This window comes from Grammomys surdaster, unplaced genomic scaffold (assembly GCF_004785775.1).
Source record: "Grammomys surdaster isolate TR1022 unplaced genomic scaffold, NIH_TR_1.0 185, whole genome shotgun sequence".
Classification (NCBI taxonomy): Eukaryota; Metazoa; Chordata; class Mammalia; order Rodentia; family Muridae; genus Grammomys; species Grammomys surdaster.
In genome coordinates this window covers 12,236,816-12,255,344 of record NW_021604630.1, presented here as the reverse complement: position 1 = coordinate 12,255,344, position 18,529 = coordinate 12,236,816, and the positions used below count along the sequence as shown (strand labels likewise).

At 42.9% G+C, this 18,529-nt stretch overlaps 1 protein-coding gene across 2 annotated transcripts in view; it reads left to right on the top strand.

The window, feature by feature from the left end:
• Lonrf1 (LON peptidase N-terminal domain and ring finger 1) overlaps positions 1-17,582 on the top strand; it is a 31,822-nt gene extending 14,240 nt beyond the window's left edge. The window contains exons 4-12 of one of the 2 annotated variants that reach the window (XM_028768266.1): positions 4,301-4,450; positions 4,915-5,155; positions 5,290-5,353; positions 6,728-6,842; positions 10,212-10,333; positions 11,727-11,885; positions 11,989-12,151; positions 14,669-14,821; positions 17,052-17,582. In XM_028768266.1, coding sequence (XP_028624099.1) covers positions 4,301-4,450; positions 4,915-5,155; positions 5,290-5,353; positions 6,728-6,842; positions 10,212-10,333; positions 11,727-11,885; positions 11,989-12,151; positions 14,669-14,821; positions 17,052-17,210 — 1,326 coding nt within the window. In that variant the 3' untranslated portion in view covers positions 17,211-17,582. Of the gene's footprint in view, positions 1-4,300; positions 4,451-4,914; positions 5,156-5,256; positions 5,354-6,727; positions 6,843-10,211; positions 10,334-11,726; positions 11,886-11,988; positions 12,152-14,668; positions 14,822-17,051 lie in introns of both variants that reach the window. The other variant, XM_028768265.1, reaches the window with a different exon arrangement.
• The last annotated feature ends 947 nt before the right edge of the window (positions 17,583-18,529 follow it).

Sequence of the window (18,529 nt, the reverse complement as noted above, 5' to 3'; positions counted from 1 at the left end):
AACATACCCACGCCATTACCCAAGGCAGAGGCACACTGGAGTCTTAAAAAAGTAAGACAAGGAACATACTCACGCCGTTATCCAAGGCAGAGACACACTGGAGTCTTAAAAAAAGTAAGACAAGGAACATACCCACGCCGTTATCCAAGGCAGAGGCACACTGGAGTCTTAAAAAAAGTAAGACAAGGAACATAAGAAGGAATCTTATCTGAGGAACAATTTGGCACCTAAGTTCTTATCTTTAATATATTGAATTCTGTTTTTTTTTTCTTTTTTCTTTTTTGAGACAGGATTTCTCTGTGTAGCCCCAGCTGTCCTTGAACTCACTCTGTAGACCAGGCTGGCCTCAAACTCACAGAGATCTGCCTGCCTCTGCCTTCTGAATGTTGAGATTAATGGCATGCACCACCACCTACTGACGTGAATTCTTGATGTAACCAAAGATTTCCATTTATATATAAGTCAATGTTGTATTTGTGATTTATTAATGCAAATGGTTCCAAATATAGGCTGAACATTCCGAATTTGAAAATCAAAGCTCTGAAATTTGGGGGATGAGATGCCATGCCATATGGGCAAAGAGCCTGATTTTATATGACTAACTGGTTGTAGTCAAAACACGGAACACAAGAGCACTACCTTCAGTTTTTGGGTACGAGATATACCTGAGACAGATTTTATATTTATTCTTGCATCCCGTTCCCAAGATAACTATCTATAAACACTCCAAAATTAAAACGAAAAAATTGGAACCCTTCTGGCCCCAAGCACTTTGGAAAGGGGTGTGCTTTGTCCAGTCAGAACCAAGCTGATCGAAGGTGCTTTCCTTATACCTTACTCGGGAATCGCTCTGAATGAGAAAAGAAATCAAAAGGAAAGGACATGGCTGCTCCTAGGTACAGTGGAGGAGAAAGTTTATTGTAGATATGTAGAAGAGCTTTAGCCAGAGGCAGACACATCTGGGAGAGTCAGAGTAGACACGAGCAGACTGAGCTGGGCTATGTGGGAGAGTGGGCGGAGAACTGAGAGGGAGAGGGGGGAGCCACGTACAGCAGCCAGGAGGTCAAAGGTACAGAAGGGGCTGGGAACCAAAGGGCTAGATTATATAGGAAAGGTGCAGCCCAGCCCTTGGGCTGGAGAGTTCAAGGGTAGCCAGCCATACCTTGTAACAGGTAGGGACTGAGGGATACTGGGAGAACCTGGAGGTCAGGTCTGTTTGGATATGTTAAATAGGCTCCTCCCTCTGCTGTTGGTCCAGTTTGCAACTTAACACTCTGGACCTGCTGCTGCCTTGCATTCAGGCCTTTTACCTTCCGTGGTTAATGCCTACTTCATCTCAGCACTCCACACATCTTTCTCAGTAAGTCACTCTGTGATAACTGATACAGCTGTTATTTTAGTAGACAGAAAGGGAGGGAAAGAGTCCATGATCAAAGGACTTCAGAGGAAAGAGTGGATCAAACCAAGTTAAATAGGGAGCTTTAAAATTCATCGAAGCATTTAACATGCCATCGTGAAAAATAAAGCAAAACTAACATTTAGCTTTGAGAGCCAAACTGACACAGCATCTGGTTCAAGCATCTTCCCTTGGGCCTTCCTTCTTGCTTAACTTCTTAGGGTCTGTGGGGTATATCATGGATATCTTGTGCTATATGGCTAATATCCACTTATCAGTGAGTACATACCATGTGTGTCCTTTTGGGTTTGGGTTACTTACTCAGGATGATATTTTCTAGTTCCATCCATTTGCCTGCAAAATTCATGTCCTTGTCTTTAATAGCTGAATAGTATTCCATTGTATAAATTCTATATCCATTCTTCGGTTAAGGGACATATGGGTTGTTTCCAGCTTCTGGCTATTATGAATAAGGCTGCTTAGACCATAGTGGAGCACATTTCCTTGTGGTATGGTAGAGCATCTTTTGAGTGTGTACCCAGAAGCAGTATAGCTGGGTCTTTAGGTAGAACTATTTCTAATTTTCTGAGAAACCACCAGATTGATTTCTAGAGTAGTTGTACCAATTTGCAATCACACCAGCAATGGAGGAATGTTCCTCTTTCTCCACCACCTCGCCAGCATCTGCTGTAGCCTGAGTTTTTGATCTTAGCCATTCTGACTGGTGTGAGGTGGAATCTCAGGGTCATTTCAATTTATATTTCCCTAATGGATAAGGATGTTGAGCATTTCTTTGGGTGCTTCCTGGCCATTTGAGATTTCTGTGATGAGAATTCTGTTTCGCTCTGTATCCAATTTTTAATTGGGTTATGTGAGTTGTTGCTAACTTCTTGAGTTATTTATATACTTTGGATATTAGCCCTCTGTTGGATGTAGTTACCCCATCTGTAGGTTGCCGTTTTGTTCTATTGACAGTGTCCTTTCCTTACAGAAGCTTTTCAGTCCATGAGGTCTTATTTATCAATTATTGATCTTAGTGAGCCATTGATGTTCTGTTCAGGAAATTTCCCCCTGTGCCAATGAACTGGAGGCTGTTTCCTACTTTGTCTTCTATGAGATTTAGCAAATCTGGTTTCTTTTGAGGTCCTAGATCCACGTGGTCTTGAGTTTTGTGCAGGGGATAGATATGGATCTATTTGCATTCTTCCATATGTAGATACCTAGTTTAATCTGCACCATTTGTTGAAGATGCTGTCTTTTTCCCACTGTATGGTTTGGACTTCTTTATCAAAAATCAAGTGTCCATAGGTATGCAAGTTTATTTCTGGGTCTTTGATTCTATTCCATGAATCCACCTGTCTGTTTCTGAACCAATACCATGCAGGGTTTTTGTGTTTTGTTTTAATCTCTCTTGCTCTTTAGTACAGCTTGAGGTCAGGGATGATGATTCTTCTAGAAGTTCTTTTACTGTTCAGGATTATTTTGACTATCCTCAGTTTTTTTCAAATATGAAGTTGAAAATTGCTCTTTCAAGGTCTGTAAGTCAATTGTGTTGGAATTTTGATCAGGATTGCATTGAATCTACAGATTGCTTTTGGTAAGATGGCCATTTTCACTATGTTAATCCTACCAATCCATGAGCATGGGGGGGTCTTTCCTTCTTCTAATTTTTTCTTCGATTTCTTTCTTCAGAGACTTGAAGTCTATGTCATATAGATCTTTCACTTGCTTGGTTAGAGTTACACCAAGATACCTTGTATTATTTGTGGCTATTGTGAAGGGTGTTGTTTTCTGAATTTCTTTCTCTGCCCATCTTGTCATTTACAGGAGGGTTACTGGTTTCTTTGAGTTAATTTTCTATGCAGCCACTGTGCTGAAGTTGTTTATCAGCTGTAGGAGTTCCCTGGTGGAATTTGGGGGATTGCTTACTGACACAACTTCTGAAAAGACAAGATCTTTGCAAAGGTTTTCAAGAAAACCCACTGATGTAGAGTCCTAGCCATGTGACCTCAGCGTCCATCTCTTGATGCTAAGCGTATGGCCCTGTGAAAGGATCACCTGGGTCAGTAAGTAATAGAGAATGCCCTGGATAGAATCTACATCCTTCCACTGATTTGTGGATAACCAAAACCCTATGACCCAAGAAGTTTAACCCTCAGACCTAGAGTTTAGGAAGCACCCGCTATGCAGAGAAATATGGCATTTTATAAAACGCCCTGTTTTCTGGTAGCCACTTCTTCCCTGTGTCTCAATAAAACCTGTTTTGGCAAGTGACTGGGATTTATTTCTTGCTTGAACGCCCAGGAAGTTTCCTCATGCCACCAGCTGCATTTGAGCTCCCAGGTGTTGCAGGGCAGCTGCTGCTTGTCCCCAAGCAAGCGCTCAGCAGAAGAGGCCAACACGGGTAGCTGGTCAGTGACAGGCTAAGTCCAGTGTAAACACAGGGACCTGTACAGTGTCATGTTTAGTCCACATTCTTGGGTTCACACAAACACAATAGTACTCCAGCCGCAAACCAGAAATGCACTGTCATAGGCACCTTGACCTCCTGACAGAATAAGGCTTACTAATAGATTAAATAGTTCCACCTCTCTTAAAACCTCTTCCCTTTATAATTCTTATATTTAAAAAGGTAGCCATTCCCTTGGGTACCCTCGTAAGCCACTTTATACCCTCCTTTCAGAGGTTTAAATCTTACCCCCTTTTTTTTCTTGAAATGATATGATCCCTATTGAGACATACCGTAGTTCGTAAAACTTAAAAATATGTCTATTCTTTCCTGATCATTAAAAATAGTGTCTGCTACAAACACCTCCCAGAATTTGAATAGATAATAGGCTTATATTGTTGTTCTTCACCAGATAGTATATATCTTCTATTGTATTTTTATAATATTTCTTACAGATTCTGTGTGACTTATTGTCACCTGAAAACGTAAAGGAAGGCCTGAAGGAATCTTCCTGGAGTTCGTTACCATGTATTAAGAACAAACCTCTTGGTTTTCCCTCAGTAATGGAGCAGCCACACTCCCCTGCTGAGCTTGGCCTGAAGCAGGTAAGGGGTGGAAAGATGACATTTGCTCCCTACACCTGACTTAGAGCTGAGACCCCCACGTTCTCAGGGTCAAGCATTAGAGCCTGCTTAAGTGTGTATTGCCTACCTGGTTATAGTAACAGGATCTTGTCTGCAGCTTTTGATTTATACTAAAGCTCTGTACGTAATGTCAGTGTCTCAGAACATGCATATAGCTATAAATATTTTATTCTCAGTCCGGAGCATCTGCGTCAGAACTGCTGCTCTAAACAGTGCTGTGACATCAGTCAGCATGATACCTAAGGATCTATAAATACTGACAAAATGTCATTTATCTTGCCTGGGTTCAAAGTTAAAAAGTTCTGTTAAGCTAGGTTCAAATGCATATTATAAGGAGTTGAAATCTCAGTTCCATTTTTCTTCTTGGCTAGGAGAATAAAGGACAGTGAACAGAGAGGACTGCCTTTGTTTATTGTGTTCCGCAGACTGAAGAACAAGCGGAGGATGCCCCAGAGCCTGTCAAAGGAAGCCTAAACCGCGCTCAGTCAGCACAAGCCATCAATGCAGCGGCAGTGCCTGCCAGGGAGGATGGTTTAAAGCGCGTCTGCTCAGAACCTTTACTGTCCACTCAGGGAAAAGGTGTTCTGCTGAAGAGAAAGCTGTCTCTCTTAGAACAGGATGTGATCATTAATGAGGACGGGAGGAACAAGCTCAAAAAGCAAGGTGGTAAGGCTTTCCTTCTGCGGTTGGCCCGTAAAGTCCTGATTCAGAATGGCCTTGGAACCTCTTTCCCCGAGAGTAAAACCCTGCTTTTTTTATTTGATTAGAATCTTCCAGTGAAGACTGTATGTTCTCAATAGCTTATGGTGACATCCCAGAAGAACTAATAGATGTCTCAGACTTTGAGTGTTCTCTCTGTATGAGGTGAGTGTGTCAATTTATTTTTTATTTTTTATTTTTTGGAGACGGTTTCTCTGTGTAGCCCTGGCTGTCCTGGAACTCACTCTGTAGACCAGGCTGGCCTCGAACTCAGAAATCCGCCTGCCTCTGCCTCCCAAGTGCTGGGATTAAAGGTGTGCACCACCACCACCCGGCGAGTGTGTCAAATTTTATAAAGATGATTATGTCGATGTAAATATGTAGCATAGATAAAGGTACTGCTAGGTAAGATGAACTAACAATACTGGGCTAAGAATCAGAAGATGGAGTTTTAGACCTAGGTTTAGCTTTTTTCAATTTTGAGGAAACAGACCTCTGGATATCAGACTTCTGCATTGAGAAAGTGGGGCCAGTGTTTGTACAACACAGGATCTGGGTAGCCTGGCTGTCTAAAACTGACTCTATAGATCAGGCTGGCCTTGAACTCAAGACATCCACCTGCCTCTGCCTCCCACTGAGTGCACATCACAATTGCCTGCCTTACTGTGTGTTTCTTCAGTAAAGCAGGGTGTAGCTGTTAGCCTGTGCTTTGAACTTAAGATTATTGTGCCTCATCTTCCTGAGTGCTAGGATTAAGATATTGGGTTTAGATATATGTTCCACCATGCCAGGTTAAATCACTCTTTCCCTAAAGTAAGCTTTTAAGTTAATATGCAAAGAAATGGGTTGCATCACGCACCATCATCCTTGGGCCATCAGAGTCTGTTGAGTGCATCCTTCTCTAGTATATTTTATGTAGAAAGGCTTTGGTCAGACTATTAAGGACCATTTTTAACTTGATGAGGCTGTATCAAGATTTGATGACCACCAATGGCATACATCGTTTGCTCTGTCTTTATTCTGTTTGCTTTCACGGCTCAGTGTGGCTCAGCCCCCGCTTAAGGGCTTGGTGGCCACATGTGTCCAGTAGTGGTGACTACAGTAGTTAGTGCAGTTCTGGGCCCCTGGGAGGGTACTTTTGTTGTTCAAGGTCTTTCAGAAGGTGCAGGAGGCCACAGTACTGGTCGTATTGTCCTCTTCCCCCTCTCCTCTCCCACCTTGGCCTCCTGACACCTATAAGCCTGTGTTTCCCAACCTTGCTAATGCTGTGACCCTTTAACATTTCCTCATGCTGCAGGGACCCCAACCAGAACATCTTCATCGATACTTCATAATTGTAACTTTGCTACCGTTTTGCATTGTAGTATAAATATCTGATATGCAGGATATCTGAGATGTGCCTCCCAGAGGGGTGTTGATCCACAGGTTGAGAACCACTGCTCTCAGTAGAGCTTTATGTTATGGTCCATTATTAACGGACGCTTTTCCAACGCGGAGGCTCCTGATGTGAAAGCTAATGTGTACTTTGTTTGCTTTCAGGTTGTTTTTTGAGCCAGTAACAACCCCGTGTGGACACTCATTCTGTAAGAACTGTCTTGAGCGTTGTTTAGATCACGCACCATATTGTCCCCTCTGCAAAGAAAGCTTAAAAGAGGTGAGTGCGCGTTTGTCTCTGTTTACTGGTCATAAGGTTGGGAACATGGACTGGTGTGTGCCCACCTGCAGAAAGCGTGGTTTCCTTTTCAAAGTGAGGTAAATGGTACATCCTCGCTAACCGAGGGCACACTGCTGATTAGCCATGTCGTGTAGGAAAGGAGAAACTGAGAGCTGAGAAGAGATAGGGCCTAAGTACCAAGGCCTGTCTACTCGGATGTTGTTTGGTTGGTTGGTTTTGTTTTTTGTTTTAAGGATAATATAATAGGATAATATAATTAGTATAATATGATAATTTAAAACAAAAACTAACACATCAGAATTGGACAAAACAAACAAGCAGAAGGCAAACAGCCCAGGAAAAGACACGAGTAACAAATCCACTTGTTTGCATATTCTTCCGGAATCTATTAAGATGCTAAACTGGAAGCCATCACACACACACACATACACACACACACACACACACACACACACACACACACACACACACACGGACTTCTAGGATACAAAGAGAAAAAAATAAAATAAAAAATAAAAAGTAGTAAGGTAAAATCCCTGACCCGACATTGTGAGACAAGGAACCTCCAAAGATGCCACAGAGTTTGTTATTTTAAGAAAAGAAATACAGCCAGCCACCTGCTCAGGGGAAGGTTCAGTTTTAATGATGACATCATTGGGGAACTCTGCTGCCCTGCATCTCACCCAGGCTTGAGGCCTGTTGCAGATCCCTCAATGCCCAGAGCAGCTGTCCTGTAGAACCTCCTGCATGGTGGAGACGGCCCAGCTTTCCTATCCGGTCTCGTGGAGCCAGCCACGTGTAATACTCAAGCCCTGGAACTGTGTCTGGAGTGACTGAGGGACAAGTTTCCATATTGTTTAATTAACTAGAATTTAGGGAGGTCCCTGACCAGTGCTTGCCCCACTGAGCAGCATAGCTCTAGGAAGTGGTGGCAGAACCTAGAGCAGGCAACATCCTCCTTGTCTAGAGCCAGAGATCAGCACTAGCCCCTGTAATGGGACACACAGTGGCGGTGCTGTCTCCTGTCCCCTCTCTGTCAGGATCCAGCTTCATGGTGCAGTCTAACTTCAGTGGAAGCATCCACAGGAGCCTGGCTCCCTGTGATGATTTATAGTGTGCGGAGAAAAACATCTGCCACCACTCATTTATTAGAAAATAAACACAATCCCTATAAAAATACTTCCACAGAAAACACAGTGGCATATGTTGCTGTGTTTGATATGTATGCTGCATAACAAGCTGGTATGTTGAAAACATACACAAGCACACACATGTACACACATACGCATACAAGTGCACAGACATAACACATCCATGTACAATGTTTTCAAAGTCAAGATAAAGTTACCCTTGAAGGGTTTACCAGTTATGACAACAGCTTGTCATTTTGGGATAAAGTATATTAACATGCTATTTTCCCCAGAGTTTAGATATTCTTTGCTATAATTACTCTTGTTTTCAAGCTAACTATTCAGTACATAACTTTCATTTAGAAATACTTAGTCTTTAAAAATGCTAGTTTAAAGGAAAACCGAAGATAGTATTTGAACACATAACTGGATGTTTAAAAATATCCTGTTTCTTTTTTTTTTTTTTTTTCTTTTTTGAGACAGGGTTTCTCTGTGTAGCCCTGGCTGTCCTGGAACTCACTCTATAGACCAGGCTGGCCTCGAACTCTTGAACTCAGAGATCCACCTGCCTCTGCCTCCCAAGTGCTGGGATTAAAGGCGTGCGCCACCACCGCCCGGCTAAATATCCTGTTTCTAATGTTGATGATAGCTTATGTTGGATCATTTATAAAGTACAAATTATATCTATACCTAATAGTATATAATTTGAAAAAAATACTGATGTGCTTGCATGTTTCCTGCCTGCATTCTACTGTCCTCTTTTGCCCATTAAGTCTGGTTTAAAGACATGAGCTTTGCAGCAGCTTCGTAGAGAATGGCAGTATTTCCCTGTTATCTTTATTAATTAATTATTAAGTTAGAGGCCTGCTCTATGAGGGGGTTAGCCTCATGATAAACTCCTGGCGTCTACACACATACGGTCTAGCGGAGTCCACTCACGGCCTCCTCTTCATTGTAAGAGGGGCACCTCTCCCAGTGTGTCTACAGATCAGCAGCCCTGTGGGAACTTGCCAGAACTACTGATTCTCAGGCTCCACGTCACCTCGAGCCAGAACCCGGGTGGGTCTTAGCAATCTGTATTTTCACAGACCTTCCTAGTCAAGGTTGAAAGCTGCCTCCGTGGCCACCTTCCCTAACTCTAAATTTCCCATTGTGTCCTTCATTACAGCTTGACACAGCTGCTATTTCTGTTGGTTCCACAGACAGAGAGATGGCTTCTCTTTCTGACTTTTCTCCCAAGAGTCCTTTCTGACTACTTTATTTATTTACTTTATTTAATACATGTGTATTTTCTGTCTGTGTACTCTCAGCTTAAGTGACTTTTAGTTGACTTACAAAGACTTATGTATCCATATTCATATGATACAGTGCAGGGATGATGGGTTCATCCCTTTTCTATAGTGAAAACAGTAAAACACACAATGTAAGGTAAAAGAGGAACTAAGGAAGACATCATGAGACATGTGGTCTGATCGTGACCTGAGAGAGCTTACATAGACAGGAGAGGGTGGATTTTTTTTTTGTCAGCCAGAACAATGGTATATGCTACATGTGGACAGCCACTTTTCAGAGTCTGTAGAGGGAGCACAAATGTACCAAGTACATAGAGGCGGGGGATAGACCATACAGGAAAAGTAGCATGCTGTTGAAGTCTGACTGAGAGCAACATTGGAAGAAAACCTAAAAGAAAAATTAGATAGGTTGAGTGGAAGCATATGCCTATAATTCCAGTACCTGGAGAGCTGAGGTAGGAGAAAGCCTCCTCACAGAAACGGCAACAGCACTCTCAGTAGAAAAACCTATGTAGAGACTTTATCTTTGAAAATAGACAAAACGACAGTTGTTTTGACTTTGTGAAATAAGGCAAGTGCATTCTTTTCTTCATCCATATCTTCCTTCTGCTTCTTAGAAATTTGCTTGTGTTGTGGAAGATGGCAGGGGCCAGGCTGGCTGCTACCAATAAAAGATTAGTGCTTGTGGCAGGGCACTTTCTACACGGGGACTTGTTTTGGCTGCGTCTACAGTCTCACACTGGAGCCGAGGCCCAGACAGGTTTATTGTGTAGCTACATGAACTGCAGGGTTCCCCTCATGAATTAAATGCAGTTAGAATTGAGTGTGAAGGTCTATAACAAAGGCTTTGATCTCTCAGTTATACTTTGCCTGCTTTATACTATAGAGAAGCATCTACTGGAATGTGAAATAATTCTGTCTTTCAGTATCTAGCAGACAGGAGGTACTGCGTCACACAGCTGCTGGAGGAGCTAATAGTGAAGTACCTGCCGGATGAGCTGTCTGAGAGGAAGAAAATCTATGATGAAGAAACAGCTGAGCTCTCCCAGTAAGTCTTCTGCTGTATCTAAAACACAAGTAGAACATTGGATCTTTCACTTCTAAAACAGAATGAATTGTGTGTGTGAACTTGAATTTTCCTGTGTGTGTCCATGGGAAGTCCTCACAGGCCACTGGTCTTCAGGACAAAGTTTGTAAGCTTTCCTTTACAGGGCCTGTAGTGATTTTTCCTCCCAAGAAACCAGCGTTTTATTGTGTACTTTTGTGATAGAAAATATTGAGGTGAGAACCCTGTCTCTTTTGGATATTCAAGTCTAGAAAGGAGATTCGGTGACACTACAGATCCGAAGCATTGTGGTGAAGCCAGCCCGCCCTTAGGAGAGGGTACAAGAGGAGCCGAGGCGGAGGGAGAGCTGAGTGGTGCTGTGAATCCAGGGGCAGCCAGGCTTACTAGCTGGGCTATGCTTTAACTGCACTTTCATGTTAAATCCTTAGGTCATTAGTGGCCATGTAGCAAGAACATAAAAAGGGAGCAGAAGCAAATCTTGAACCCATAGCCCTGGTGCATGCTCTCCATGACCTTAGTGGAGTACATGGGACCATGCTGGCCTCTTGTCTGTAAGTCAGTGCAGCCCTGGGCCTCAGAGTGGACAGCGTGGACCCGACTCAACTGCCACATGCTCTGCTGCGTCCTCTCTGCTCTTTGCACTGCTGACCTCCAGCTGTGCTGCTGTGAACATTAATTTCTGCATCTGTAGGCTTGATTCTGAAAGGAAAACTCTTGGTCCCAAGGATGCTTCCTACCAAAGAACCCGTGGTGCTTCTGCTGTAGAGTCAAGTGCCTGTGTATGCATTTTTTTCTCAGTGCCCCACAAGGCCAGGCTTTCTCATCCTTGCTATCTGGTCATTGTCTTGCCCCTCTTACTGTTCACAGTCTGGCAGAAGAAAGGTATCTGTCACTTTAGTTACCTTGAATTCTCTTTGTTGATCTTTTCAAAATATCACTGTTAAGAGTTTTTGTCCATTTTGGGAGCCCAATTTTTTTCTTAATGTCTTATGGATAAAAGCTATAACTCTGTCCTGCATTATAAGTATTTTAAACAAGTTCTCAATATACAATGTTATGATAAATTTCCTTTTGATTTTTAAAAATAGCTCTGTATGGTACCAACTATTTTAGAATTCCGGCTTATAAATATGAGACTCATAATCAGATTTAGTTTCATGAACTCAGCGGTGTGAACTTGATGAAGGGGCGCTGCTTCCTGCACTAGTCAGGAACCAAGAGCATATATTTAAAACAAGTTTCGTTGTTGTTATTATTGTTGGTGTTTATACATCAGTTTTTTGCTGTGATAAGACTTCAGTTCTTTGCTATGGTAAACCTGATGTGTTTTTGCTGTCTGATTCGGTTTATAACAATGAAATGTCTTCTCCTTCAGCTTGACCAAGAATGTCCCAATATTCGTTTGCACTATGGCCTACCCCACTGTGCCTTGCCCTCTCCATGTATTCGAGCCCAGATACAGGCTCATGATCCGAAGAAGTATCCAGACTGGAACCAAGCAGTTTGGGATGTGTGTCAGTGACACACAAAACAGGTAGGCTCCTCGTGACCTTTGACACCTGTGTTTGCACCGGAGCTTTTTTTTGTATCCGAATGAGGCTTTGCACACTCATGCTTAAGCAATGTTTTTCTCTTAGTTTTGCAGATTATGGTTGCATGTTACAAATTCGAAATGTGCATTTCTTACCTGACGGAAGGTCTGTTGTTGACACAGTTGGAGGAAAGCGGTTCAGAGTTTTAAAAAGAGGAATGAAAGATGGATATTGCACTGCAGACATTGAGTATCTGGAAGATGTCAAGGTATGGAAAATGTTCTTTCCCGGTGCATTCTGGGCCACTGTGTCCTAGGGCTTGCTACCAACGTGCTCTCCTGTCATTCCTCATTGCTGCTTAGGAGGGTTAGCTCCTGCCACCTTTCCTTTATCTTGCTCTTGAACTGTTTGCCCATTCATGAGCACATGGAGACGAGAAGCTCCAGCCTCTTCATATTCCAGGCTTCCCAGGCAGCACGATGCCTAGACTCTACTTATGCTTGTGCATACAGTAGTCATGGTAACCACTTAACTAACTGTAGCAGTTGACTAAATTGAACTTCCAGCTCATCGAAGTTTTAAGTTTGTGAATCTCTCCCTTATTTTATTTGATTTATTAATAATTAAAACTGCTATAATTCATAGATTAAAATTTAATGTAAAAGGAAACACAAAATTCTTTTAAGGGTTACCCTGTGTATTAGGTTTTTTTCTGTGCCAGAGATAATTATAAAGTAAATACAACTGGATGCTGTTTTAAAATGGTAGGATGTCCCAGATAAGATACTGCCTATATATATATATATATACACACACACACACACACACACACACACACACATACATATACATATATGTACACTGCTGATAGCTTAAATGGCGTTGATGTGGCCTCTTGATGATTTTGGGACCTAATTTACCAACTAGAATTAAGGTACTGGAAAGTAGCTGCTGTTTTAAGTATCAAATTGATAGCAGTTTCTACAGGAAAGGCAGGATAAAACATAGGTCTTACATTAGCACTGTTCACTGGTCTATTCCAGCCCTTTATCAGTCAGCATTTCCTGATTGCTGGGCATCTTCACAAAGAGTTCGTAGAGTTTTCACAAATCTGAGACAGTTAACAGATACAGAGAGTAATTCAGAGTCTGTGATGTGTAACAGAAACGATCGAAGGCTGACCGAGTCAGCGTCCTGAGCTCTCCTTACACCGTGCTGCCTCGGTGCTGATAGAGAAATGTATCGGCTTGATGTTGCCTGTTATCTCTGATTTAAAAAAAAAAAAGATGTCATGCGGCGGGAAGCAGGGGCAGGCAGATCTCTGAGTTTGAGGCCAGCCTGGTCTACATAGAGAGTTCCAGGATGGTTGGGACTGCATAGAGAGAGACGCTGAGGCAAACAAACAAACAAAAAGATGTCATGGGGAGATACTTTGCTCTATGAACTAGGGCAGAATATTTTATGAGTTGAACATTTTAGTTGACTGATAGTCTTTGTCTTACGTGGAGTTGGCTAATGGAACTGTTTGCTAAAGATGGTATGCTTGTAAAACCCGTAAGCCTGTTGTAATTTTCGGTTAATTTGTATAATGATAGATCACATCTGATGACAAAGTCCTTTGGGCAGGCGGCTGAACATACATGGCTAAAAGCATACATCCAGTAGCGTAGCGTACTGGAAGTGTCTTCAGAAACTGGCATCGTGTTTGGGAGACTGGGTCACGTCTTAGATCCTTCTTTTTCCCCCGTTCATATGTTTTAGCTTTTTGCTTTTGCTCTTGTCTGTTCTTGTTCAGAAGACCTCAATTTTATTATTTACCTTTTCTTCTCGTGGTAGTAATTTTATTTTCTGTGATGTCTAATGAAATGTTAAGCTCTATTTAATTGTTGTAGCAATGTTCTTAACCTTTTAAAAAGCCTGCTTTTGAAAATTCTGGTTGTTTCTCAGCTGGTTTTGTTTCTCTCTCAAGAGATGCAGCTCTTTGCCATTTTAATTATTTCTGAGCACAGCCTGTGGCTATATCACATTATGTAAATTACAACTGATTGCAATGCATAGTTTCAATTTTCATTTTACTTTTTTCAGAAGTAAGAATGTGTGACCTTTTGTGTCTTATGTCTTTTGTATTTCAAAATCTCTCCATAGCCAGTGGGCCAGGACCATGGTTCGCCTTTAAGATGGATGAGTTCCTTGACCATGCTCCTCTGTTCTGTAGGTCTTCTTGTGACTGAAAGATGTCTTCCATTTTACCTTTGCCATTTGGTGGTCTAAAGGGTGCATGGAGGAGATTATGGAGGGACCCACAGCCTTGGACCCTTATGGCAGAAGTTGAAATTATATATTTTATTCTCTACTGTTTGACATGCCAATGTTTTAGCAAGTATTTTTGTTTCTTTTGATCCAGTTCTCCTGTAAAGGGTGTGTTTATGGCTGCCCTCCTGTTGCTGCTTTCTGTCATATGTAGCCCAAGTGCCCCATTTTTCTTGTCACTGTAGCAACTGCTCTATTCCAATTTGTGTAGACCTTTGAACCAGAGCTCATTGCCCACCATCATTTCACCTTCCCAGGCTGTCAGTCAGGTTGCTGCCTGCTCCGGGTGGAGACCAGGCACTGTTCTTCCCAGTGAGTCCTGTCAGCACTCTGTAAGGCAGAAACTTAACCTTCTATTGCCTGAGAATAACACTCTGATAACCTAGCGCCGATGCGGACATTCCTGTTTTCCCAGTGTTCCATGGGTATGAGGCTAAGGGGGAGGAAGTCACGGAGGTCTTACTGTCCTTCCTAGATCGAGAACGGAGAGGAAATAAGGAGTCTGAGGGAACTCCACGACTCAGTGTACTCACAAGCCTGCAGCTGGTTTCAGAATTTAAGAGACAGATTCCGAAACCAAATCCTTCAACACTTTGGATCGATGCCTGAGAGAGAAGAAAACCTCCAGGTAGGATAGCTCTGCTGTTGCCGAGTCTCCCTTTCTCGTGAACCCAACGGACAGACAGCTTTCTACATCCCCATCTTTAGCATTATGGCTGTATTCTCTAGAGCACTGGTATCTGCGACATGTAGCCCAGGCAAAGCTGCCTGCAGGGAAGAGTGCCATCGAGGGAGCAAGGGCTTGTCTCAGGATGCCGGGAGGGTTGTAAGCTTTAGAATGGATGCTAGCTTTCATTAAACTGTGACTCTGAAGCCACCGTACCTCCCAGCCCATCAGCTGTGCCTTTGACAGTTGTGAGATGTGTGATTTTTCCAGGCTTTAGGAAGTCTGCTCCTCTCCTCTTACTTCCTATCCACTGTGCACCGTGTCAATCTACTTTTGTCTAGTTGCGTGTAACACTTCCATTACCATAAAACTATCATTCTTAGGGTCCTGCTCAAGTACTGGGGTTTACGTCAAAAAACTAAGCCTAATTAGTAATGTGATTTAGTTTCTTTCTGTGCACTGAGCTCTGCAGTAGCAATTGCAAAACCCGTTAGGAGGTCCCTTACCCTGAGGAATCCAACCACAGGCTCATGAGAGAACCAATATTAAGCAAAACATTTTAAATTAAATAAAGTATTTATGGTTAAAAGATGATTAATGTCACAGTGGATTAGCTGTAAATATATGAAGGTGGAACAATAACAGATCCAAGTGTGAGCCATCTCTCACTCTGTCCTTCAGAGGTTTGCCTGAGTCTCTCCGACCCAATGAGTCTCTTACGTCGGCATCCAGACCATTTCCAAACTGAGGACAGGACCCATGCTGTGCCTGTGTTACCCATCCTGGTATATCTATCCTGACCACCTGAATCTGGTTAAACATTATAGAAGTATGCTTTCATAAGATAAAGCAGAATGACACATTTAAAACCTCCAGAATGTAACTTTCATAAAGGTCTGGGCAGTACTTCCCCGTGGTCCTCTCTTCTCTCCTCTCTCAGTAGCTGCCACTGGTTTCTGTTAATGCCATGTTAGGAGTCAGGAAAACAAAGCAGCCACTGTGTGAGATCCAGGAATGAGGGTTGTAAAGAGGGACAGTTATGTTGGAGGCTGGAGGAGCGAAGGTCAGTGCCAACTGCACCAGAGGCCACAGAATCCCCCCGCGGTTCATCTGGAGCAGCAGAACACAATGCCTCACTAGGACTTGTGGAGAAAGTGCTTCAGTTCTTAAGACCCTGGGAGCACGTGTCTGTCCATCAGTCAGAGGCAGTGGAATGGATGGGTCTCTAGAATCCTCTGGAAAGCTGCCCCCCACACTTTGCAAGAGTTTCTAGAGACTAATGACCTCTTTATCAATTTCTGCATCTGGTAAGATTGCCATTGGCCTGGTTGGGTCTAACCTGGAGACACATGGAAGATAGGATTCTGGGAAACGTTATCTCTGGAATTCAGAAGGAAGTGGACATGGTGCAGAGTCCAGAGCAGGGGATAGGGGAGCCGTCACACAGGCTCTGTCGTGGTTGCATTGGCATTCTGAATGTTCCTGTTTCTGGGCTCGTGAGCACCAATGCAGTGAGCGGTGACGGGGGCTGTCAAATCCTGTTGTGCACACTTACCACTGTCTCTGTGGCTGTGTGTCAGCCCGTGCAGCATACAGGAGCTTCCTTGCCAGGAAGTTAGCTTTTCCTCGCCCTTGCAACGTTAATTTTTTCAAACTAAATCAGAAGCCAAATCTTTTCTTTTTTACGATTCCAATTTTTGAATAAAAATGTCAAATATCAACAATTAATTTTCTGTAGTGCTTTAAATAACAAGGTCTGGCCCCACGAGGCATTTGGTACTATCTGGAGACATTTTGACCTTTACAACTGGAGAGGTGCTGTTAGTGGCTAGCTGAAGGAAGGTAAACTACAGAGCACAGGACTGTGGCAAAGGGGCCCCTGTGGAACAGAGCAAAGGGGCCCCAGGACCCAGATGTCAGCAGCTTGAGGCCAAGAACCTGACCGGGTATTGACAAAGAGCTGACTGTGGAGTCAGTGCCAGGCTAAAATCCTAACTCTAACATGTGAGCTGAGAGACATGGGCACAGTTCCCAACTTGAGTTCTGCACTGTCTGTGGGCGTCATAATCACCCGCCTTATATTATTACGAGACTTAGGATGGTGATGGTACCTGGCATGTAGGTCAAGTAGGTTAGGTTTTGATTTGTAGTTTTACTGTTACGTTAACTCTGAACTGTTGGTTGGTTTTAGGCAACACCCAATGGACCTGCATGGTGTTGGTGGCTGCTGGCAGTCCTTCCTGTAGACCCGAGGTATCAGCTGTCTGTACTGTCAATGAAGTCTTTGGAGGAACGATTGACAAAGATACAGCATATTCTGACTTACTTTTCTAGAGACCAATCTAAGTAACGGATTGCTTGGATCTCACGTAGCTCGCTCTTAGCCCACAGGCTGAGAAGCGGTCAGATCTTACTTTAACGTCGCCCTGATCCGGCTCCATTGACGGCCGGATTGTCCGCTGCCTTTTGCACACCCAGTGCTGGTTTAAGAAATTAAGGAAACTTTTCTTTTCTTCAACCTCCTGAATCTCGTGGATCTGCAAATGAATACCTTCAACTAGGTCCCAGACCACTAAGAACTTGCACAGAAAACACGCACTGAATGTGTGTTGAACCTCGACATTGTGATGAAGTTGCACTATGTACCATACTCTAAATGAACTAAAAACTCCGTGTATGTATGACATGTGCGTGAGTGTGCATGCATGTGTGCGTGTGTATGAGTGCCTGCGTGTGTACGTGCGTGTGTGTGTGTGTGCGCGCACACGCGTGCGTGTGTGTGTGTGTGTGTGTGTGTGTGTAGGTGCGTATGTGGTGTGTGTGCTTTTTCTCTGGCTTTAAATTTTAAAAGACAAAAAAAAAAAAAGCCATAGAGCGTGAACTTGCTGAAGGTTCTCTATCTCCCACGTTTACAACAGTAGTCATAGGAGTTTTCGCAGATTGAATTTGCCTCAGATTTATTTGTCCTGATGCTTCTATTTGCACAAGTATGTAAACTATGGTATAGAGTATCATTCTTTTTGTTGGAAATCCTGCTCTTGCTGAACTGTCTTGGCCATTGACTATGACACAGTCAATCCTTTCTGTAAATAGGTGCATCCCGGTGGCCGGCAAGGCAGGGATGCAGAACCCAGAGCCAGTCTCCAGGAACAACTGGGAACCTGACATGGTACTGTGCATCCATTCATAAAACACTTAAAACTGTGAAAATATGGTTTACATTAAAATGTACATAAAGGTAGATGGAGAACTGGATTCAGCCAGTTAGCTTGTACATTTTAGGGGGCTTTTCACATTAACTGCCCGTCTATGTCATTAGAGTTTGACACGATAACTTGTATTTAAGGAATTATGTAGTGTATAAATCAGCTGAGGGTCCGGGGGGAGGAGAAGAAGGTTACTGTAGGACTAAGCTTGTAAGGCTTGTTTTGTTTTGACTCTGGTCCTGGTGCAAATGTTAGTTATGCCTTATTCATACCACAGTTAGAGCACCGTGCTGTGACATGGGTATATCCATGCTGCCCGGCCCTTTTATAATTATTCGTTGCAGATTTGTGACTGTCTCTATTAACTTTCTTTTATGTAAGTAATTTGTACAAGTTTCTTAAGATTTTTGCTTTTGCTTATTTAATTTTGAATAAAAGCTAAATTCATAATATTTTTTCCCTT